This window comes from Salarias fasciatus, chromosome 1 (genome assembly GCF_902148845.1).
Source record: "Salarias fasciatus chromosome 1, fSalaFa1.1, whole genome shotgun sequence".
NCBI classification, from domain to species: domain Eukaryota; kingdom Metazoa; phylum Chordata; class Actinopteri; order Blenniiformes; family Blenniidae; genus Salarias; species Salarias fasciatus.
In genome coordinates this window covers 18,678,436-18,690,749 of record NC_043745.1, presented here as the reverse complement: position 1 = coordinate 18,690,749, position 12,314 = coordinate 18,678,436, and the positions used below count along the sequence as shown (strand labels likewise).

The 12,314-nt window shown below is 41.3% G+C and overlaps 1 protein-coding gene across 1 annotated transcript in view; it reads right to left on the bottom strand.

The window, feature by feature from the left end:
- LOC115388994 (CUB and sushi domain-containing protein 1-like) overlaps nucleotides 1-10,025 on the bottom strand; it is a 270,349-nt gene extending 260,324 nt beyond the window's left edge. Inside the window, exon 1 of the mRNA XM_030092348.1 lies at nucleotides 9,979-10,025. Within this exon, the coding sequence (XP_029948208.1) occupies nucleotides 9,979-9,984 (6 nt within the window). The 5' untranslated portion in view covers nucleotides 9,985-10,025. The remainder of the gene's footprint in view (nucleotides 1-9,978) is intronic.
- Between the last annotated feature and the right edge of the window lie 2,289 nt (nucleotides 10,026-12,314).

The window sequence follows — 12,314 nt, the reverse complement described above, 5'->3', positions numbered from 1 at the left end:
GTGGAGTCGTAGCAGTGTTAATAAATGAATCTGAGCTGGTTGGACAGTGAGAAACTGGTTCTTTTGGTGATGAGGCCAGCAGACCCCTGGGTTAACCCAAACAAACTCCAGAACAGCACAATAACAGCGCAAAGAACTGAGACGTCACACTGCCTGCATTACAAGGTAGAAGGTCGAATCCACACACACACAACTTTCACCACATTGTAAGAGTGAGCGATCGGGTACTGTGTCTTGACTCTGATGACACACACTGATGACAGTGATAGCCCCCTTGAACACTCCTGTTTGCAACCCCCCCATTGGGTGCGCACATACACACTGACACACACACACACACACACACGCACCAGGAGGGTTGACATTGCTGCTTCGATCGATGTAGCTGACTACTGCTGGCGTCAGTACCGACAGCGTTATATGACACACATTCTGGGAGCGAAGCGCTTCCTATGGCGCTCTAGTCAATATGGGTTAATGGTCCAGCGGACTGCGTCTCCTTTTTCCACTCTCACTGTATCTCACTCCTTCGTCCTTCATCCCTCTGACGCATACACAAAGTTCCTCACACATACAGCAGCGGCCCGACTACACAAGTTGACAAATCCACCAGTAGCCCTTCCTTCCTTTAATGATTTGCTGTGTTTGCTTTTAGAAGCTTCCCTGCTGAATCCATTGACTTTGACTAAGCTCGCCAACCTATTATTCTCAATGAATTGCACGCAGGTACTGATAGGAACAAGGGATAACAGGTCGATAGTGAGAAACAAATAGGCTATGCATTGGGAGCAGAGAAATGCAATAAATGTCAGCTGAAATCATGATCATTGATATCACGCCGGAATAAAACATACCTCTCAGAAGGGGTGAAAATGACATGTTTTTCATGCATTATTTGTTTCGGTGGTTCCCTGCTTCTTCCACCTCAGACATGCAGTAATGGGACACGGTGCAGTATTATTTTTACATTTATTTACACGTTTTGGTAGAAAGCTCTCTGCTCTACAGGAAGACATCCCATTACATACATCAAAGCATATTTCACAAATACTATATTATGTTTAAACCAAGCCCATTAATTTCTGTCATATTAATCAAATTCCCTTCAAACAGCTGATATTTTTACACACGCATAAAGGATAAGCAATGTGATCAGTATGTAATAATAATAATGCATTGGTTTTATATAGCGCTTTTCAGGACACTCAAAGACGCTTTACATTGCATTATTCATTCACACCATACTGGGTGGTGGTAAGCTACTGCTGTAGCCACAGCTGCCCTGGGGCAGACTGACGGAAGCGAGGCTGCCAATCTGCGCCATCGGCCCCTCCGACCACAACCAACCATTCACTCTCACAATTTTCATACTAGGCAAGGTGGGTGAAGTGCCTTGCCCAAGGACACAATGACAGTTTTACGCCTGTGGGAGCAGGGATCAAACCGCCAACCTTCCGGTTATAAGACGACCTGCTCTACCAACTGAGCTACTGTTGCCCCTATGTGTTCATTTACCGACAAATCAAAAAGGGAAATCCAAATGAAATCACTTCCTTTTAGAACAGCTGTGAATTGTTTAATCTCTGACTTTCATTCACATAGCGGAGTCTGTGTTGCCCTTGCCCGATCTACAAGCTCAATAGTTTTTCTGACCTAATGAAGGCAGTTATTATGGTGAATCTATAAATGCTAAATATAGAGCACAGCTGTTTTCCTGCCTCAGCAGTAACAGTGCGTTCACAAGAAAAGTAGCAGATCATTAGTGCTGATTAGATTATTTACACAAACTCATGAGCATAATGACAAGGGTGATCTGCTGAAACAAGTCGAGATGCCAGTGAGTGGTAACAAAAAAAAAGAACTTGCATCGCTTTTTGCAACGCACTTGTTGTAACATTTGACTGGGTGGCCAGCTGTGAAGGACAGCAGGTGGTGAAAAATGCATTCCGAGATGAAATGTGTAACATGGAATCAAACATGTGCTTGGAAATTAAAATGCAATGCGGTTTTTGACACAGAGTTCATGCATCCATTCATCGCCAACGCTTTCATCCGACGATTTTAACCGAGCCATGGATGGGAGAATGAAACGCAGGGTAAACAGGGAGAGACACAAAGTCATCAGCTTACAATAACGAGCATCTCTTATATGAAAGGAAGAAGTACGATAAAAAAGCACATCATGCAGTCTTTTTTTCTACAGCTACATTCATAAATACATTCCACTTCTATCCCATAACAAGCAGCAAATCATACATTCACAATCACCCCCCCCAAACGCTTTCTATCAAATAATCCACACAAAAGAACCCCCGTGATTTTATGTGCAAGCCGATTGCTTTGTTTCATTAATTAAATTATTCAGTTACCAATAGATTGCTATACGATGGCTTTTTCATCTCCAGGATGTCCTTTTGATAGATAAAACAACAATCATTTTTTTGAAGTTAATAATAGTATGTGCGCCTCAATCCCAGCGGCTTCTCTGGTGTTTATAGAGAGACATGTTTCCCCTGCTCACAATAATAGCTGCAGGAATTACAAGCAAATCCATGAATCATTTTATTCCCATGAAGCCTACTGAATACAGCTCTATCTCTGTCTCTTATAGATTTCCAGTGATCCTGAGCTTAGCGACGACTGTTTGACCAGCTATTGTTCTTTCACCTTGAGCTGTTGTGCTCAGCTAACGTGAACTTACAACATAAAGATTGCTGCGTATCTGACGACGTCTTAATCTTTGATCACAGTAAGTTCAGAACTGAAAGGTTTCCACAAACTTAAAAAGAAAAGTTGTCCTAAATCTTCACTGTGTGAAGGCACATCACATTTTGTATTCATATTATGTCACAAATGTCCTTCTGTTGTAGTGCAATTTTCTGCAATGGCTATGTGCAGCCTATTGAGACTTGCTAAAGCAAAATTCTGTTTTATAAAGGCTCCGCTAAGAAAACTATCTGGCTGGAGGCATCGGAAAAAACTCCAGATGAATAAATCTTTCTTATGTGTAACATCATGTGCAAGGACCCAAAATCCCTGAGCAGGAGGCAGCGATATTTTTTTGCGTCTCGTCCAATGGCTGGTGTCTACAAGGCTTTTGCCACAGTCTGTGCAAAGCCTTGCATCAAGTCAGCAAGATTTGGGAGCTCCTAGAAGTGTTTCTAATGGATTCTACAGCAGTCTACACCAAACAAAGAGAGGGAGAGCGGGAGAGAGAGCGAGAGGACAAACAGACATAATGCCAATACCAAAGGGGAAGAACTTCCAGCGGTGTTACAGATATGGGCTCGGGCTGTAAGGCAGTGTGAAAGTGGAACCTCGCGCAGACATGCACATCGTGGCATAGTAGATAACAATAAGCAAGTAAAGAAAATAAACCACCCATGATATGTGCGCACACACACACGCACACACCCTTCCTCCTGTATTCATACTCATACTCTTGCTCTTCCAGGATAATCTTCATGTAATGTTGAGGTGTCACAAATGCAATCCGTGCACGTGTGTGTTTATATGTTCGCATATGATCCCATGAGGATGTTGTATATGCAAAATCTCTTTAAAGGCTTTCCAAGTGAGCCTTTTTTTCCCCCCCTTCTTCTTCACAGAAGTCCCTCAACAGGAGAGAAAACTCTACAGCTAGCCTGAGGGCTGAAAAACATGTGCACAGCTTTGTGTGTGTGAGTGTGTCGGTGAGTGTTAGCGCAGCTTAAGTGTTTGGAGTAAAGACTTTGAAGATGATTTTTCTGATTTGTGTTCGGTTAAAGGTTCAGTCTGTAAGATAGAGTCTGGGAAAAAGAAAAGAACAAATACAGTGGTCCAAGCTATAACTTTTAACTCGCTAACTTAGTTTAATGGTTTCACTGTTTCGGGATTAATCCATTCACAAAATGTAGATCCTTCCACACGGAGACTGACACATTTCACCATCCAGTTTCTCCGATGGAGCAGGAGAAATGAATCAAATGTTTGAAGGATTGTGTTGTAAGTTTTAGATGCTTGGAATGAAGATGCAATGACTCTCAGTTGGTTGCAGTCTGCAACCGAACCACTAGATGCTACTAAATTTTACACCCCAGTCATTTAATTAAAGATTGTGATTTATTCTCTCTCTCTCTCTCTCTCTCTCTCTCTCTCTCTCTCTCTCTCTCTCTCTCTCTCTCTCTCTCTCTCTCTCTCTCTCTCTGATACATTATTATAAACTATTTATAACTAACTGTTCAAGCTAATTAGAGCAGTTTTCCTATGATCACAGAAAAGAAAAATATCCATAGAATATAATTTGCTTTATAGTCATTTGTTCGCCAAACAATATGCACAAAAAAGAACAATACCAACAAAACAAGATCCAACCACTTTCCTTTTTGTCTGCTTATTCAACATTGATACCATTGGATGTATGTTGTATTATAAATCTCATATTATGTCGGCAAAACCAACGTCACTAATGAGCACCACTGCTTGTTTGACAATGGATTTCCAGCCTTCAGGCAGTCGTAAGCAGTTTATTGTCACTTTTGTGAAAAAGAAAAGGAGTCCTTGGATCCACCCGGGGTTCCTTACAGGTACCAGCACTTAGCAAACGCTCAGGGGAAGTGTTGGTACTGCTGCTTGTTGCCAAGCGACAATTGCAAACTCACTTCAGGCCAGGCTGTCTTTTACTAAAACTTTAAATATTCATAACATTTAGCATTTGGCATCGGGGGTGCTGAGCACATGCTTAGCAGGAACATGCATGAAGGCATCTTTTACATTCACAAAATACTGACGTTGGGAAAGAAGAGAATTGTCGAGGACGCCGAGCCATGTAGTTTACAAAGAATTCCCAGCCGTGGCTGCATGTCTGAACCTGATAAAGCAGCTGTAAGAAATTATAAATATTTCAAATGATTTCATGGCTCTTTTTGTTGCAGGGGAAACAGATGGTGAGTATCTTGGGGAAGATGAGAGAATTGCGTCCTGCAATCAGAAGCATCAAATATCCTCACAATCCCATCCTTGTTTTAAAGTCCAAAAGAAGCATTAAAGGCACCATGAGGCATAAGTGACATGGAGGTGAGTCGAGAACTTAAAACAGTGTCGTCTTTCACCTCAGATTGGTGAGGACAAGCAACTTGTGACATGAACGGATACAAATCCCATCAATGTGATTATATACAGTACTTCCTCAACCCCCCGTCCCACTCTCTAGCTCTCTGTCTCTCTCTCCCCCCATGTCTTTTCTGCTTCAGGGGAAATTAATTGATGATTATCTTGTCCTGTAGAGTTGGTTTGTAAGTTTGCCTTTTTATCAGCTGCTTTAGTTATTGCTTTATTTGACACCTCCCCTCTCCTTTCCTCTCTGTCTTTATTTATATCCATCCATTCTAGCCGATCCATCTGTCTCCATCCCTCTTAGGCAGCTGGGGTCTTATCACTCAGCTCTGTGTTCAGACTTAAAGTTCAATTTGGGTTTCTCTAATAAAAGGAAAGATTTGTTAGCAGAACTGGCCGTGTTAAAAAAGAAAGGCACACAGACGGAGTGGGACGGCCTGTTAAAAAAAACAACAAAAAGACTGAGTCAAATTGATTCTTTGGTGGTGATTTTCAATGAACCAAAGTAAAATGAAGTGTGTGGAAATATATGAACGGGAAGGAGAATCTTGCCAGAGTTCAATAATGTCTATGGAAACATCCGGTAAGCAGTGCAGAAAATTATCCAATTTGCTTATTAGTTATGACAGTGTTCAATCTGAGAGATTTATTACTGAATAAAATTAACTGGAACAACAGAAGCTGTTGATATACAAAGATCAATTCCTTAACAGTAGCCACAGCAAACTAAAATGTCATTCAATCTATAAATAAATCCAAAAGCAATACTATATAATATAATAATCATAGTTAAAGCACACTGTGTTAATTTGAAAGAGGTTGTAGAAGATTTCTAGGTAATATGTGAGAAAAGAAAAATAAGAGCTTAAGGGGAAAAGTACAGAAAAGGCATATTTCTTGCTACTTTTTTTTCCCAAACAGGACAGACTTGCTTGTTTCTTGACATTTTTATTTTTAGTTGATTTCAGTATTTTCTGCAGACCTATTAAGCTCGGAGCAGTAATTTACAAACATCAACAATGCATGCCTGACCGTCCGTCTTCTGGACCTGGGCGCTGGAGTTTAGTGATTTGTTCGCCTTTGTGAATTGAATTCAGAGAGGTCGTTTACCCAATGTGATAAAATGCATGATGTGACTTGATATCGACTCTCTGGTGGTCATTAAATCCAAGTTTCTGACCCTGTGGCACTTCCACAAACTCCACTGTTTTTCTAAGTCTCTGTTTGCAGTGACAATTTATGCAAGTACAGTTTATTTGCATAAAACAATTGAATAAAGGTCAAAGGGGGAAAAAAAAAGTGTAACATTTTTCTTATACTTTGTCAGTCTGGGCATGTACACTGTCACACTCATCTCAACATCAACTTTTTACCTCACTCCTTACATCGGAAGAGGTCGCTCTTTTTGACTGAACTGGAGGAAAATAAAACCTCAGCTCACCTAACTGAGGTTTTTTTGTTTTGTTTTGTTTTTTTTTTTAAAGTACAGCTCAACAGGGTATTTAATTTTAGGTCAAATGATCACAGCAACTAATTTGTTTCTCATGTTGCTTCAAACATTTTTTTCAGTGTCAGAATGTTGAGTGATGATCAGATCTCTGAGAAGTGTTTTTATTTATTTGTTTATTTATTTTTCCTCCAGTCATGACTGGGTTGGTTTTAGTGATCCTGATTTGAATTAATGGGAGCTTGAGAGCGATCTTTTTAAAGATAAGCACTCTTGCGAACCTCACTGAAATCATCTGGCATTTGAGACATAAAACAGATCGAAATGGATTAATACAAAATTGATTTGAAGTGTAATATTGCACATGCAATATTTTTTTTTTTTTATGCACATGGACATAGCATTTGTAATTCTGCAATTCAAAATGTATCTCAATGCGGTTTCACATACATTTTCCTTTTATATTGGAGAAACAAACAAACAATAAAGCTCAGAATATCCTCTGTAAGGAGCTGATTTTCCCCTCACGTGTGTTATGAGACTCCTAACCTTATGAGATGCATGATCATCGATAGTTGCACCGATAACTGTCACTGGTATTATAAATATTCCCTCTCAGACATGCTAATGTTCCATGAACTCAAACAATATAGCCGTTAGCAGGACTGAATACACGGACTGTGGTGCTATATACATAAAAACAAATCATTTATAGATGCCATGCCTTCACTGGCATTTTCTTTAGACACACATTTACACATGCTCATTCTCAGCCTCATACTAAAAGGAAACAATCTGCAGTATCACTAAACACGGTAAAATTGCCATAACAGAATAAAGTAAAAGAAACACACATGCACACACAAAGGGGATTTTGTGTGTATATTTTGTCTCTTGCGTTCGTCTTTGATATTTACAGTTCATGATTCATAGATGAACTGTTATACAAGCGTAATGGAACGCTTTGTGTGTGTGTGTGTGTGTGTGTGTGTGTGTGTGTGTGTGTGTGTGTGTGTGTGTGTGTGTGTGTGTGTGTGTGTGTGTGTGTGTGTGTTTCTTTAAAAGGTCAGGTTAAGCAGTTGTGTCGCCTCCCAACTGGCACGCAGACAGCGGAGTAGTTTTGTACACTCTGATTATCGCACCCAAGTAAGACACACAGCAAAACAGGAGCTGATGTGAACATGCTGTGGAAAAACAAACAGGGAACACAGGAGCGGGGTCCGCTGTATACATTAAAGCGTTCCCAAATGATGGAGGAATGACCGAGACAAAAGCTCCGGGCTGTCGGCCAAGGCTCGCCCACACACCACTATTAACATGAGCAGATATTCCCATAAATCTGGAGCAGAGCTCAGCCACACTGCTTCACCTGGAGTCTGGAGGAACTTACTGCCTGAGTATTAGTGGCTGATCATAAGGAGAGTTCACCTGCCTGCAATCATCTCAGCTGTAAAACAATGGACCTGCCTGATTCCACTAAAAACACAAGTTGCTGCTAACAATTTTCTTTTTTTAAACAGGGAAACTATGTTTGCAATCCTTATTTCAGCAGCAGGTAGACCCGTGCCATTAAAGGCACGCCCAACAACTGTAACCGTTGATGCCATACTAGAAGCTTCTAGACATAAAACATAATCCTTCAATAAAACCCTTTTAGTCTTTAGTAGGGTCATGTCGAGTACGATGGGACAGTGTTTTAATTGAGTTCTTGAGTCCATCGGCCTTACATTTTGACTGCTGAGATGTGAAGTGAGTCATGCTTCTTAACTTTATTGTGGTCCCTGGTAGTGAGTGAGATATAACAATCATCAAGTGAAAATGTTATTCTCAAAATTGTTTTGTTCAAAAAAAAATAAAAGGAAAGAAAAGGGAGACACTGATTTCAGTGAGTTTAAAAAGGGACACATTGACGACTGTGTCAGAGCATTTTTCAAACCGCAGCCCTCACGGGGTCTTCCTGGTCTGAGGGGGTCATTATCTATGAAAAGCGCTCTTAGGGAGGAAAAGCAGTGAACCGACAGCATTTGGTCCCATGGAGACCTCAACTCATGACTTCCAGGACTTGGAGGATCTGCTGCTACCATCATTCTGACGAGGAGTCCATCTCTCACTGGCCCAATTTATATGGGTGTTTTTTTCAATCCGATTGAAAACAATCGTGTTAGACTGACGTGTATACATGGACGGCGTACAAAGCGATCCACGATCGATCCTCGTTTACAAGGGCCCTGGGTGAAGCGGATTATACGGCGTCCTGAGACATGCGCACAAAGTCTCTCGCGGAACTTTCAGGTCTTTAGCTTTGCAGCCAGCAGTTCTCAGCACCGAGCAGAGTGTTTTTATCTGCTCAAATAATGTTCTAACATCTTCATGGTAAGATGCTCAAGGAGCGAGCGCTCCCCCGGCCGGAGTACTGCCCTGCCGGCTCATCCCGGTGTAAAGCACCGGGGCTCTGCTCCGCCTGCCGATGTTTCGAATTAACTGGTGTCCGTGTTGACTTATGACCAACAGATGTTGAAATACCGACTGAAACTTGTAGTTGTTCAAGTGAACAACGGTTATCTACAGTTACAGTAAATTTAGAAGTTTAGAGTCTTTTCTGAGTCTTATTTTCACATCTGCTGTTATCAGCATGTGTTTACACAGAAATCTGTCACTTGTTAACATGGGAACACCGGCCGGGCAGCCCGCCAGTTGTCCACCACGGAGCTCGATGAACAACTCGCTGTTGTGCGATTCGTTCTTCTATTTGTTTTTGACTTTCCTGCTTAACGTTCACTGCGCACGCCACCACGTCACTACGTACGAGGGAATGCATGCACGGAATGAATAATCCCCCGTTTAATCCGCTCCGCTGTCGCGTTGATTATATGAGACACGGAGCGGATCATACAATCGGATCCTAAATACAATCCGCTCCGAGTGAAGTGGATCCACTCAGGTGTTTATGTGACACATTTACAATCCATCTCACCTTACAATCCGATTATACGGAGGATTTTTGGGCCCATGTAAACGTGGTCAGTTAGTCAGAGGTGTTTGGGCAATTTGGGCAAGAGGTCAATCAATGTATCCATCCAGTCAGGATCAAAAGTGGCTTCATTAATTTTAGGGTATTAACTCATGTTAGCAGAAGACAATTCCAGCCGATAATTTACAAAATGGTCAATTTGTCTCTGCATTCAACTCATGACCTGTTCAGGTTACGTTCTGCATTAATGAGCCATGCGGTTCCCTTTAAACTGATGCCCCAAGACAACACCTGAAATCTCCCTGTTGCTTCATAATCTCACTGCTTTTCACACCCCCTCAATCTCTGTTTATAAGCAATAAACAGCATTGGAAAGCAATAGTTCTTGAGACTATTTCCCGAGAAAATGTCCGTGTACCATCACCCGCTTTCATACATTTCTATGAACACTGAAGCATTTTCTTACCTTCATATACAGCTTTGAAGCCCTGTGCACTCACAGCAAAGTCTGTGGTAAACCATAAGGCCAATATGGATCCACTGCTCACTATAGGGGAAGGCAGCATGAATCCTGACAACCTGCAAGGAAATGCAAGGACAGAAATGTTGACATAATTTAAGTTCAGCAAGACAGGCAATATTACATCTGACCACACACTGCATAGAAATACAAGCCCACAATATACAGTGTTGAGTGTTAACCCCAAATTCATGACTATATCCACTGGGTCCTCCATCGTCTCCTTATCCTTGTACTTCTGACTGTGTTCAACCATTTCTAGGCTTCTCCTTCACCAAGGAGTCATTTTCTCATTAATGCAACATTAAGCCACAACGCACAAGAGTCACTAGTTGTGAAACCAAACACATGGACACTATGAATGCCTGATGGGACAAATCAAAGATCAAGGACAAGGTGTGTCTTTGAACCTATGTTGTCTTTTCACCATTATGTCCACGATCCTCAGCATGGCCGCTGAAAAAAGCCCATAGAACTGTCGAGGGTGTTGAGTTGATCTGAATGCCTGCGGATATCTCCCCACTAGGAGACCTCGGGACAGACGAGCCCACTGGAGGGTGTGTGTGTGTGTATGCGTGTGTGTGTGTGTGTGTGTGTGTGTGTGTGCATGTGTGATATGGCCTGGTTCAATCTGGCCTAAGATCTGCAGGGTTTCCCCCATGGAGGAACAACAGAGGATATGTGAGGAGAGCAACACTTGGTCCAGAGTGTTTTCCTGTGTTTTCACCACCAGTATGAATCACAGTCAGATAGTTAGCATGAATCAGTAAAAATGAATAAATGAAAACATGTATTACATGTGAATGAATGGCAAGACTAACAGGAAAAAGGAAAAAAAAAAAAAAAAAAAGCAGAAATAAAAATAGGTAGAAAACAGAATTGAAGCCCAGAAGTAGTGTTATAAAATTCATTTGTTATCATTTCAAAGGCCAGTTAGGAAAACGGAGAGGTTTGAGGAAAGAGTATGAAAGGTGAATGGACCAAAAAAAGAAAAAAAAAAAAAAGAAAAGGCTTAAGCCATTTACAACTTAGAGGACAGTGCACAGAGAGATTGGTGAAAAAAATGAATAATTTTAATTTTCTGGCCTCAGAGCAAGGACACAAAGGACGGACAAGAACAGATGAAGGGAGCATACAAAGCTCAACAAACAGAGCGGCTGAGGAATGAGAGGAGGAAAGACAGGACTGCAGTGTGTGAGGTGGGGCACACAAAAACAACAGGTTTCTCTTCCTGGAGATGAAATACATTTCACTTTACCTAAAGACGACACTTGGGTTATTAACCTCCATTTTTTGTTACTGCATCAATAATGAAGCGTTTTCTTAGCTAGACAAGGTGAATGAAATGTTGTCTGTTACTCATGCCAAGGAACACTAGGGAGAGCTACTAAAATAGTTAAAACCAACATATTTCTCATACCAGTATGTTTCTGTGAAGGATATATATCAAACTGTGTTAATTTAAACAGTTGTTTTATTTTTCTAATATGCTATAGATAACCTCATCTTTAAATTCATACTCATTTTCTTTTGGCTTTTTCCCATCAGGGGCTGCCACAGTGTCCTCTGTCTGTCTTCTGGATCCTCCTTTCTCACACTAATCACCTGCCTGTCCCCCCTCACTGCTCCCATGATCCTCTCCACTGCCTTTCCCCTTCTTCCCTTGACTGGCAGCTCCATCCTCAGCACTCTTTTCTCCTCACAGCTCTCATGTCTCCGACATACACGACCAAACCGTCTCAATATGGTAGAATGCATATTTTTAAAGAAGGGCCCTTCTTGTATATTAGCATATGAATTAATAAAATACACACCCCTATCAGACAAACTGCAGCGTTGCCAGTGTTGACCAAACCTGACACCAGAGTTTGGAGACCTGAAGAAACAGGAGGATCTGATGGAAACCAGCAACACCATCAAAACACAGCAGTGTGGAGACTCCAAACCCAGACGGTTGTCCCCATCCAAGTATGTAGGCAAGTAAACAAGTTATTGAGCAGAATTTATTTATAAAGCGTCTTTCACAGATAAAGATAAAAAAAATTGCACCAATAAATGTAGAAAGATACACACAAAAAAGTCAGTAAAAATATGAATATATGTAATAATATTGATAAAAGCAGGGGAGTTACTGCTAACATCCAGATCATCAAAAACATACGTCAACAAAAACAATAAATACAACTGAGCGGCTGCAGCCCAGCCAAAGACAAATCTGAACGAACGTGTTTTCAACTGCCTCATAAAAGTTTCACGGGAGTCGACCGGTCTGAGCTGTGGAG